The 12,330-nt window shown below is 35.5% G+C and overlaps 1 protein-coding gene across 10 annotated transcripts in view; it reads right to left on the bottom strand.

The window, feature by feature from the left end:
• Positions 1-12,330, bottom strand: part of ARAP2 (ArfGAP with RhoGAP domain, ankyrin repeat and PH domain 2) — a 206,873-nt gene that overhangs the window by 94,862 nt on the left and 99,681 nt on the right. For all 10 annotated transcript variants that reach the window (XM_082464518.1, XM_082464520.1, XM_082464521.1 and 7 more), the window contains 4 exons: positions 11,012-11,156; positions 8,866-8,968; positions 8,028-8,226; positions 7,770-7,833 (listed from right to left, as the gene is read on the bottom strand). In XM_082464518.1, the coding sequence (XP_082320644.1) occupies positions 7,770-7,833; positions 8,028-8,226; positions 8,866-8,968; positions 11,012-11,156 (511 nt within the window). The remainder of the gene's footprint in view (positions 1-7,769; positions 7,834-8,027; positions 8,227-8,865; positions 8,969-11,011; positions 11,157-12,330) is intronic.

Below are 12,330 nucleotides of genomic sequence, written 5' to 3'. Positions count from 1 at the left end.
GGTTTCCTTTGCTGCGTAAAAGCTTTTAAGTTTCATTAGGTCCCATTTGTTTATTTTTGTTTTTATTTCCAAAGCTCTTGCTCTGCACATCTCCCCATCTGCTCTGTACTGTATCCTGCAGTGTTTAGCTACCACAGATTCCCCTATCTCTATAGGGGAAATCAATATAGCAAAACCTCTTCAATATAGCAAAACCACCACATTCTGCTTGGGTTCCCCCATTCCGTTTGCCAGGGACTGATAAGAAGCCAAGTTGATCTTAACCCTTATGTCACTTGTTTCCCTTCTCTCCATGATCACAATCCTGGGATACCTATTGTCCTAAAGTCTGAAAATAGTTCATCTCATATGTTTTGTCCAGTTTTCTAGTTGTTTAAAGTGAGAGGGCATGTTCCATACCAGTTATTTCTTCACGGACAGAAATGGGAGTCCAGAACATTTTATTTAGTCATTGCATCCATAAATCACCCTCATCTTAGTTTATAGAGAAACAGTACTTTTTTCCCCATACCTTCAGATAAGAAACTGCTGCACAGTGATGGAATTTTAGCCAGAAAGAGGCAAACAATTATTAAGAAAATCTGCAGATGCAGAGACTGTATCACAAGAATAATGAAGAAAGAAATATTAGCTTAAATAGCTTGTTTCCTGTGAAGCCAACAGTTTAGTAAAAAGTGTCAAGGCACACGATTCCCTGAGAAAGACAAAGTCTCCAAGTTTTCAATTTCATCTCTGTATAGTATTAGGCAATCACCTATAGGAATGTGAGAAACAGCCCTGTTTCAAGTCTGCTTAAAAAAAAAAAAAGAACAAGGCAAGTTATTAATTACATTTAATTGATAATACTAATATGGTATCGATCTATCTCTCCAGGCCCACTCTTTCATGCTTCCTCCTTAAGAACTGAAGGTTAAGGCTGAGCTGGACTGAAGATGTACCCTAGCCCATCCTATTTCTCTGAAACTATCGTTTCCACCTCTTTGAAGATCTTAGTGTCTCAACCCCTCATTTTTTTCCTACTCTAATCCTACCTAGGATTCCAGAGCCACTTAAATATACATTTTCTTAAAAAATAGAAATGATTATCTTGATCCCATTTATCTAGAAGGGATCTTCTCATTCTTTTGTATTTTTTCACACCATATTGCATTTATTTGTTCATAAGCTTACATTCTACTATATGGGAGGTGTCTTGAACTGAATGAAATACACTTTTGAAGAAAATAATATATACTTTAAAAGCCACCTTTTATTAAATAGGCACACATTCCCTTTATCGTGGTTCTCTTTAACAAACAAAAAAAATCACCTTATAATGTAAGTTTGAATAGGCCCTTTCTTTCTGCAAAACCTGTGGGGGTGGTGAGAGAAGAGTGTCTGGTTTGCTTTGGCAACATTCAGATTAAACCATCTCTGCAAATTAAATCATCAGAAAGTTACAAAAGCAGTCAAGCTGATATTGTGGGCAATCAGCTCCTGTTTAATTTGCAATTAAATGCACAATTTAGAAACCACTTTAAGATAATTCACCCTGGAGGGTATTGCTAGCATATCAGCTGCTATAAAACACAATTCAAGGAGGGAAAAAAAAAATCACATGCAATAAGTTGATATGAAATAAGAATCTTCAACTTAGGGTATTAATCACCCAAATTGAGAAAAGTAGTCTGTCCCACAATTGTGAAACATATCGATAAAATGTTTATTCCCCAGTGTCGGCTTCTTTAGGTCTGGAATTTGCAGTTAAAACTGAATGTCGTCAGGCTTGGGAGCCATCAAGCGCTTCATGCTTTACTATAGGTCAACTAAACAATGTTAAAAAAACTAAAACAAAAACCAAACAAACAACAACAACAAAAAAGCTAGGCTGTTCTGTTTCTGATTAACACAGCTGAGTTATTCATACTGTGTTTATTACAACTAACAGCCTTTCTGTAAAAGCTTAATAATAGGTGTCTTTGACAAATGAGCACAAAGCTACAGAATGTGAGATGGTGCACACAGTAACTTGTTTATCAGAAAGAGATACACAGAGAATGTGGGCCAAGTGCAGAAATAGTTTTTAAATTTTATGAAAAGGATGCTGTAATCTATTGAATACTTCAGTCACAGTGGATATATAACCTACTGTCCAGAAAAGTGCTTTCTGACCTCAGCAGGGTCCAGGACATTCACTGACTAACAATGGGTATTCAAAAACATGATTTCTTTCTTTCTTTTTTTTTTTTTCTGCACCAAGAAAAGCACAGAATCTAAGTCCCAATGACAGCATCAAATATCATGGCAGAAAGCCTTAAGTGTAATCAAGAAAGCTTTATTTTCCAAAATAATAATTTTTAAAGTATACAAAGAATACACATTAAAGCGACACCATCTGGAGCACATTCTGCTTAGAGCTTTTCAGAGCAAAAATGCTCTGTGTGTGGAAAATATTATTGCAATATTTTTCTGTCTAAAGACACTCATGCTATGTATATAGAAAAAATTACCATGAAGATTAAAATATATATCTAGTGACTATATTCAGTGGATGGTTATCAAGTTATGAACTAGTTCATGGGGTTTATTCTCTTGCCTTTAAGAAACATTAATATATTTTAACATTTAATCAAGGGTAGACAAGGGCAGAGAAAATATGTGAAATTAATTCATTAAGTTTATTTATGATTTGCAGCTCTGGTTCAAGCTGTTACTAGCAAAAAAATAAAGGTTAAAACTTACAGCTAGTTGGTTTCTCTTTCTTTCAATTATTCTCACTATCTTTATATGCCACCAACATGAATAATTAGAAGTTGTTTTATTTCTTAAAGCCACAATTTTATCTGTCATTGACAAGTCTACCACAATCGACTGTACTTTACAGTCATTATTTCCCAAGGGGCTAACAGGTCAAAAGACAGATGAAAAATAGGGCAATGCAATGAAATTCTCTTATTTTTACATGATATTAAAACAGCTCTTAAACCATTACATCTATAACTAACTGGCTTTGTTTGAGTACTGGGAGAGAAGTACAGTACATATTCTCTACTTTGGTAAATGATAAAACCATTCATAAAGTCACCCAGGCCAAAAGCTCAGGAGTCATCCTTATTTCCTACTTCACAAAACAACTGAAAACCAGCAGACTGATTGAAAACCAACAGATTGGTCTCTCTCTCAACATCCCACCACCAAATCTAGAAAGCTACCAACATCCAAAACCATCCATCAATTCCTCTTTTCTTCCTGTTAGAATTGAGGGACCTGTCCTGTTGTCCTCTCTCTTATACCTTCATTCTTCTCCTTTTTTTTTTTTTTTTTTTAATCTCTGATCCATCAAAATGTTTTAGATGGCACAAGTTCAAGCCATCTAAAACAAAATTGCACATACATTCCCTTCCTGGGTCAAATCCCTTTTACCTCATTAATCCTATTAACCTCCAGACATCCTTCACCAACTGGTTAACTAATCTGATCCCGTTCCCAACCTGACTCTAATCCAGTTTCTGCTTTATCACTTCTGTTCTCCACAGAGTCCCCAGATGGACTCCCCATCACTTACCAATGGAGTATCTGTCCTCATCAGATAGCATCTGACACTTTTGACTATTCCTTCCTTCTTGAAACACTCTCTTCCCGGGCTTGGTGCCACATTCTCTCTTGGTCTCCTGCTTCACTCTCTGGATAAACTAGCTTTACACCCCACGATAGCTATTCCTCTCTGACAACCATCCCCACCTCCAACTGACCTGTATTCACCAAGGCTCCCACATGTTATTTCTTCCCTTCTCACTCTGTAGACTCTCCGTAGGTGATTTCACTTTCTTTCTTCTATATGCGGGTAACTCCAAAATCTATATCCCCACCCCATTAACCAATCAGGACTGTCAGATCCATAAATATAACTCCCTCTGAGCAACTTCTCCTTAGCTGTTTATAAGCATTTCATGTTCAACATGTCGAAAATCAAACTCATTATCTCCCCAGCTCTCTCCCAGACCTGCTCTTTTTCCATTTTTCCCTATCTCAAGTCCCTTTATTTACATATGTATATACATATCCACATATATGTACACACACATGTGAACGTGTGTATAAATATATAGACGTATGGGTCCCTGTTCAGCACCACACAAGGTGCTCTGGACACCTGCAGGCTCTTTGTTCCATCAAAGATTACAACCTAGTGCACTAACCATCTCCCAGGTTGATTCTTTATTCACACTCCTAACCTCTCTTCTTTCTGCTTCATCTTTAATTATGTAAGCATTGTATGGATACATTTTTCTAATAAAATAACTTTTTAAGTTTTCTAATAAAAATTTTATTTTCTAATAAAATGTTGAAATTTTAAGTTCTAGTGACTTATATTATTTATCCAGGCTTCTAGCCCATTTGCTGACAATTCTTGAGAGTGATCTACACAAAAGTATTAGTAAATTAATACTTAACACTTGTTTTAAAAAGAAGAAATATTTAGGTTGTTAAGTTAAAAAATGACCTTACCTTGATGTCAAAATGGATTACTGTCCTCAAATATCATATAGGTACTGGAAGGCTAAGTGCTTAAAATAGTGGCTAGTATATGGTAAGCTCTATACATTGGCGTCATTGTATTATTGTTATCTGAATATTATTGATTTGAAGAAAACAGGAAAAGCAAATGAAACCAAGATATAAGCATGTGATAAACATAGTTGTTTTCAAATGGTGCCTTTGTATGGCAGCTATTCAAAGAGATCCAAGGAAAATACCTTAGTTTTATATTTGTCCCTGTTTCTCCTACTCTCATCCTGACACATTCTCTGTTCTTTCCTTTCATAAAAATGCTTTCAGCATAACTAGGTGATAACACATGTAGATTAAAAACTTTAAATTATTATCAAAAACAAAATTACACAGCTTTGACCATTATTTTGGAATTCTATTAGTTTTTAACTATTCCATGAACTCAGAGTGTATCTGAATTCACCTCCTGATTCCTGTTGCCCAGGGGAAAGGTCAAGATGTCACAAAGTAACAAAACATTTAGTCTTCTGGCTTCCTTATCTAGCATTCATGAGGGAGTGCACTGCATGCAGTAAGCACTAAAGAAAAATTAAAATCGAATATCACTAACCCACATTTGGTACATTTTAATTAAAATCTATGTACAACTGGTCAAATCCTTTATAGACTGAAAATGATAGAAAACTACCTTGGCTATAGTAACCTGATTTAGAAAAAATTATGTATACATATAATAAATACAATAAGTTCCACTAGCAAGTTTCTGCTTGCTTATTTGTTTAAGAACATAAGCTCTGTGAGCTCAGACACGCAATGTGTATTGCTGACCATTTTTTCCTGCCATGTTTATAACAGGCAGCAGGCATTCCATAAACATTAATAGATGACTATGAAAAGTACATTTGTGCTAGTACATTAATGCCATAATACTATCCACTATCTCATTATCATTTCTGAACATGTACGTAACAGTATTCTGAGAGAACAGTATAACTATCATCTGGTACTGAAAATCAGAATCTAAAGCATCATTGACCATTGTAAGTCCAGAAATAAATAAGTAAAAACATAAAATCCTAATTATGTTTGTAAGTTAAAAAACACACTCTGACATAAGTATCTAATCAGCAATATGTTTTCTGTCTATAGCTGTTGATATTCCCCTATGAAGTTCAAGAAAAGACAGGTTCAGATAACTACTCAACGTCATTATCCTTGTCACCAGCATGGAAATTCACCAGAGGGAAGGCTGATTTAGCTATATTTTTATATTATCATTACATATATTTTTACAAATGATCCTGTACTCCTGTGGAACTAAACATTCTGAATTAATATAATTAAGGGATTTGAAAGCAAATAATGAAACATCAAGAGAAAACAATTTGTTCTTCCTAATTGTTGTGATATGACTCTAGCTGCTCCTTCTCAGGCTCTTTTGCTAGATCATTCCTCCTCTAAAATTGGAGGCCCTGGGGCTACATCCTTGTCTCTTTTCTATCTACAGTCCTTCTCTAGGTGAATCTGTCCAGTTCCTTGGCTAAATAAATAAGTCAAAATGCTGATGACTCAAATCTATCTCCAGCTGCAACCTCTCCACTTAATTCCAGGCTTGTATATCCAAATGCCCACTCACCAGCTCCACTTTGCTTTCAAATAGACATCTCAAAATTATCATTTTCAAAACCAAATTCTTGATCTACTACTCTAAACTTACTAGTATCCTGCCTCTACTCTCCATGTACTTTTTATCTCAAAAAAACAGCACCATTCATCATTTATGCAAATGCTCAGGCCAAAAACTTTGGGGTCATCCTTGACTCTCAGTCATTGAATCCATCAACAGACCTGCTCACCTCCACCCTCCCAGTAGATCCTACACTCAACACTATGTCACTAGGAAGTCACGTTTTGCCTGGCCTCTGCAGCATCATCCTACCTGGATGCTCAGTTTCACTCCTGTCCGCCAAAAGCTATTCATCTGAATCACAGTAGTCATTTAAAAACATAAGTCAGATGATTCCACTTCCTGGCTCTCAAATCAAGCAGCTTCCCATCACGCTTAGAATAAAATTCAAATCATTTTTTACATATCATGACCTGTAAGGCCCTATATGTTCTGGCCCAGGGTTATCTCCGCAATCATTTCTTCCCACTGTCACTCATGCAAATTTCCCCAGCCACAGCAGCTTCCTTGAAGACCCTGAACATTCCAAGCACAACACAGCCTTGGGGTCTTCAAAATACCCTTGACTTTGTGCCTGGTACATTCTATTCAGACTGCTGTATGGTTTGTTTCTTCACTTTATACAAATCTCTGATCAAAGATACCTTCTCTTACCACCCTACTGAGAACAGAATACTGCTCCGTCAGGCGCACTCTCTTTACCTTATTTATTTATTTTTTTAAATTAGTTAATTAATTTATTTTTGGCTGCGTTGGGTCTTTGTTTCTGCGCGTGGGCTTTCTCTAGTTGTGGCAAGCGGGGGTTATTCCTCATCGCGGTGCACGGGCCTCTCACTATCGCAGCCTCTCTTGTTGCGGAGCACAGGCTCCAGACGCGCAGGCTCAGTAGTTGTGGCTCATGGGCCTAGCTGCTCTGCGGCATGTGGGATCTTCCCAGACCAGGGCTCGAACCCGTGTCCCCTGCACCGGCAGGCAGATTCTCAACCACTGCGCCACCAGGAAAGCCCTCTTTACCTTATTTTTTTTCAAGCATTTAAAATTAAGGGACACAATACTATGTCATTTTTTTTGGTCTGCTTATATTGTGTTTCCCCCACTAGTGTAGATGCTTCATAAGGGCAGAGACCATATCTGTTTTATTCATCACTGTATCCCCAATACCTATAACAGTTCCTGATATACAGTAGAAGCTTAATATTTATTGAAAAACTGAATAAATTCGAGAAATCAGGTTTTAGTTATGCATGATTCAGGGTATTATTTATAGCCATCATATAACTACACTGAAAACATATTTACAACTGCCAAAGTGCTTCCAAATACTTATATGTGAATGTTGCAAAGGGATCAAGGTCTGTAGAAAACTCTAATAACTGATCACACTGAGTTTCTCCTAATGAATATAAAAATATGCAAGCTTCATTGGTGTACTCTTTCTACTAAAGAGAACATACACACACACACACACATGTATGATTCGGAAAATCCCCAACAGGCTACGAAATAATGGGTTCTCCTCCAAGAGGATAACCAGAATATCCAACTCCCTAGAGCTGTAGAGATAAAGAGTTAAAATCAAAAATGCACTTACCTCCCTTTTTCTACCAAGAGCAAGACATCCAATTTTTCCCCATTTTGAAGTATTGTGCTAATTGCTGAAGGGAAAGAAGAAAAGCATGAACATATTTTTTTAAAAAAAATTACACTAAATACCCTTAAAGACTACTGAGTCAGTCATATGATGTTTGGGAGTGAGCCATCATAATTTTATGTGAAATCTACTACTTCCATGTACAATAAAGAATTGTGTGCAGAATATAAAGTGAGAGAGAGAAAAAAAAAAACTTACTTAGTTCTTGCAGTCTTCTTAAGTGCATTCTATCCTCCTGACCTTCTTGCATTTGAAGGCAAAAACGCAAACTAGATTTGTCCATAGCAAACCAGCCTTTTCTCCACTGATCCAGGGTGTGGCAATCTTTGTAGTAGAGTTGACCAATCAAATCATAGTCAGCTTCTGTTAAGTTTTCAGCAACAAAGGGAACAAAATGCTGTTAAAACAAATACAAAAAAGTAATAAAGACAGTGGAAATAGGAAATCCCTTACATAGCTACAGATATGAGGGAAACTGGAAAAATTTGTTTTTCTATTTTAAAGATTAAGAAGGAGTCCAGATTGCAAAACAATTATTTAAACCTGCTATCAGTCTTAAAACTGAAGAGCTATAATGCAATTTCAAATGGCAGCATCTTAAACCATTTTTCTTATACATAGATTTGAAATAGGAAGACATTCTCTTTGTTGATTTGTGGCATTTTTCAAACTGTCAACTTTCAATGTTTGTCTTCATTTGTATCTTTTACTGAATCTGTTCTTTTCTCTTTTGTGTATACCATGAATAAGATATCTACCTATAAAAAGACATACATAAAAATGACTTTACAACATTGAAAAGATCTCCATCATCAAAGCACGGCCTTAATTTGAAGAATGATTTGTCCAAGATCCTACATTAATTTCTTCTCTGCCTAAGGCTCTAGGAAGGTAGCTCTTAACCTCTTTTGACTACAACATATGAAAACCTAATGAAGTATGGACATTCTTCCCAGAATCCTGTATAAAATTTTCATGGACCTCTGAAGGTTAAGAATCTTCTCTGGATTTAGGTAATAAAACAATATTTAAATACCTTGGCTATTGCTTCTGTCCATTTTCTTTGAGCTTGAGATGTTTCAGCTCCAAATAAAAATGCACGTTCTGAGGGTAAATAGATCTCGAAGGTAAAGATGGGCCTGCAGCACACAAGAATAAAACGATACCACTGGTTATGTTTGGCTTTTATGAGAAAAATAACACAAAGGTCCAGTTTTTAATTAAATTCATTTTGAAAACGGAATAATGGTGTGAAATCTATCTACCCCCTACCTACCATATTTTTCTGTTGATGGTTTATATTTTATTCAAATGAGTTAAATGGAACACACTGGATCAGACAAAAGGAATATTATTCTGACTAATCACTCTACAGCATGACATTGTCGATGTCCTGATGTGACAAAGGCTGTCTTCTGTCTCCTCTTCCCTCTCAGACCACTCCTTCTTGATTTACTCTGACCCCCTATTCAATGCAAACATTGTCCAAACAGTTCTCTAATTAGTTCTCTTCTTGTCTTACTTCACAAATTTTCCTTCCATCATCTTGTCTTATGCCAAAATTTCATCTCCTTACCATAGATAAAATTAGGGTAATATCCCAAGCCCTGAATTTTTCCTTCTGTTCCTCATCCACAGCTCCAAGTATTTCTTGGAACATGCTAATTATATCTTCTGCCATTACTGAAAATACCTTACACCAAACTCATCTTCCTTCTTCCTCTTTCTCACCCCCAACCTACTGTATCTCCTTCATATTCCAATTTAGAAGCATCGCCATCTACCTCATCAACAAGATCAAAACTTTGGAGTCTAATTTATTCTTCCCCTTGACATCAGCTCTTCATCCATTCAGTCAGACATTTAATGTTATCAGTTCAATCTTAAGAGTCTCTCAACCCACTGTTTTTCTTTTTAATTATTTCTTCCTCTAGCTAAACTTTCAGTAATTACAGTCTCTCTCCCTCCGACCTCTTCTTTATCATTTCAGTCAGCTCTCTTCCTAAAATACAAATCCATATGATTTTTCAGTGGCTACATTACTGATTTAAAATTCTGTAATATGCTATTGAAGGCGATTAAGAATCTGGCTGTAGCAATTATGTTTTTAACCACATCTCATTATAGATGCTTTCTCCTGCATATCTACTTGTATCAGTAACATTCCATCAAGAATATTTTATTTTTGAATATGATTATATGCTAATATAAAATTATTTAAGCAACTTAATAAATAGAATGCACTTAATATTCCATGGTAAGCCATGTTAAACTGATCATTCATTTAGAATAAAAACACTATTAAGATTAAAACAAAAACAAATCAACTAATAACCAGTTTTGTTCACATAAAAGAATCAAATCAGATTTACTAGAAAACAACAGTCATTTCAACTAGTATATATTGGTCATTATGTGATAATAGTAATATGTTTCATGCAATTTTATATAAATAACATAGCTTTACAAATCTCTTCCTTTTCTCACATAAACTTTTTATTAAAATACTATGCTCCTATAATACTGATTTTTGCAGATTTTAGTATTCATACCTTTTTATTAATTACATGACAAAATGTGATAAGAAACTTTCACACCAAAGATTTTAGAGGGTCAATTTCCAAAAGTCCTCACAGAGTCCTATTAAACTATTTTGTAAGTCAAACATATGAAATAAAAAATGTTTACTCTTTTAATTAAAACTTTGAGACCATAAAAATGCCAAAGTAGATCTTTAAGGAATTTAGTATTTCAATATGCTATTAAATATGCTTAATAGTTTATTTTATTGTGAACAAACCACTGAATTTTTTGTCATCTCTTTTAACCATGATACATTTAATGAAAGCATAAATTTTGTCATTAGTCCACTATTTTAAATAATGAATAAGTCATAAAAATTATGGGACCACATGTTCAAGAATGGAATGACATAAACTTACTTAAAATTAGATGCAAACATGTCAGCCTTTCATATTACCTAATATAATATTTAAATTTTTCCACTTTTTAGTGCATTCCCTAAGGAACTTTCAGAAGCTGAAAAATGAGTAGGCTTCAAGAAACCATTAAACTCTTCTACAAGAAGCAACTGAAGTGAAATGATAATAAAATCCTTATTACCTGGTATGATACATACCAGAAAATACTTTCAACTCCTATCCATTTAATGATAGACCTACCCGGTATTTAAACAGAAGTCTTCTTTGTGTACAGCCAGGCAGATAACTTCATTGATATTAATGGTGCCATTAGGTGTGGTAGACTTATCATTTTCATAGTAACTCAAGAAGCCTCCTTCCAGAACACACCACTTTTTATTTGTCTCTAGGAATTGAAAACGAAACAAATAATAAATTGAGCTATACCATACATCAAATTTTAAAATATGTGGTTTTAAATAATGACTGCATTCAAATAAATAAATGTATTAATTTCCTATTTTGTGTAAAGAGCATGATATTGCTGCATGGGATAAAAAGTTGTCACACTCCCTTCTCTCAAAAAATTTACGGTCTAGTAGCTAGGGACATACAAGACAAAAACAGCTATGACACTGATGACCAGAGAAACAAGCAGATCCATAAAGAGACCGCTGCAAAACAACTCTGAAATGGCAAAGACTGATGTCTGTACAGAGTATTAGGAGGGAAAAATGTAGGGTTAAAAAGTGAGACTGTGGCTGATGTGAGGTAGGTGAGCAAAGAAAGAAGGAGTCAGACCCTACAATGCCCTTAATGCCCTGTGTAGGCGATTTGAAATTCATCTTGTTAAGAATTCAGCACACTATGGCCTGCAGGCAAAATCCAGATCAACATCTGTTTTTGTAAATAAAGTTTTATTTTAAAAGAGCCACACCTATTCATTTATGGATTTTCTGGGGCTGCTTTCCTGCTACAAGGGCAGAGATGACTTGTGGCAGAGACCATCTGGCCTGCAAAGCTTGAAATATTTACTATCTGGCCCTTTTCAGAAAAGTTTGCTGAGCTTTGATTTTACACTTGATGGTGAGCCACTGAAATGGTTTCAGCAGAAGAAAATTCCAGATTTAAATTTTACACACTTCCTTTCTGTGGAAAATGGATGTGAGAAGGTGAGGCTGGAGGCAGGAAACCAGTTAGGACACTGTCTAAGTCTAAGTGAAAGATGAAGATCATCCAAAGCAGGACAGTGGTAGTAAGGATAATGGAGGGGGGAAGGGGGAGACGGAATAATGGGAAGGGATGGGGGACAATAGAGAGAGACAGGAGACAGAGGGAGGAAAGGGAGAGAGAAATGCATACATGCACCTGTGTGTTTTAAAGGGATACAACATGTATTGATGGGATGTAGGGAGTAAGGGAGAATTTATTAATGGTTGTATCATTTTTAGCTTTGATTACAAGGTGGGCAGAAATGTTTACTTTTTTCTACAAGAAAATAAAATAGAAACAGTTTTAGTGCATGTAATCTGAGTTTCCTTTGATATATACTAAATGAGAGCTATCCCCTGGAAATCCAA

Source organism: Balaenoptera physalus, assembly GCF_965194825.1.
Source record: "Balaenoptera physalus genome assembly, chromosome: 5".
Lineage (NCBI taxonomy): Eukaryota > Metazoa > Chordata > Mammalia > Artiodactyla > Balaenopteridae > Balaenoptera > Balaenoptera physalus.
Note: the sequence above shows the minus strand (reverse complement) of the source record. Positions and strands in the feature narration are given on the sequence as shown.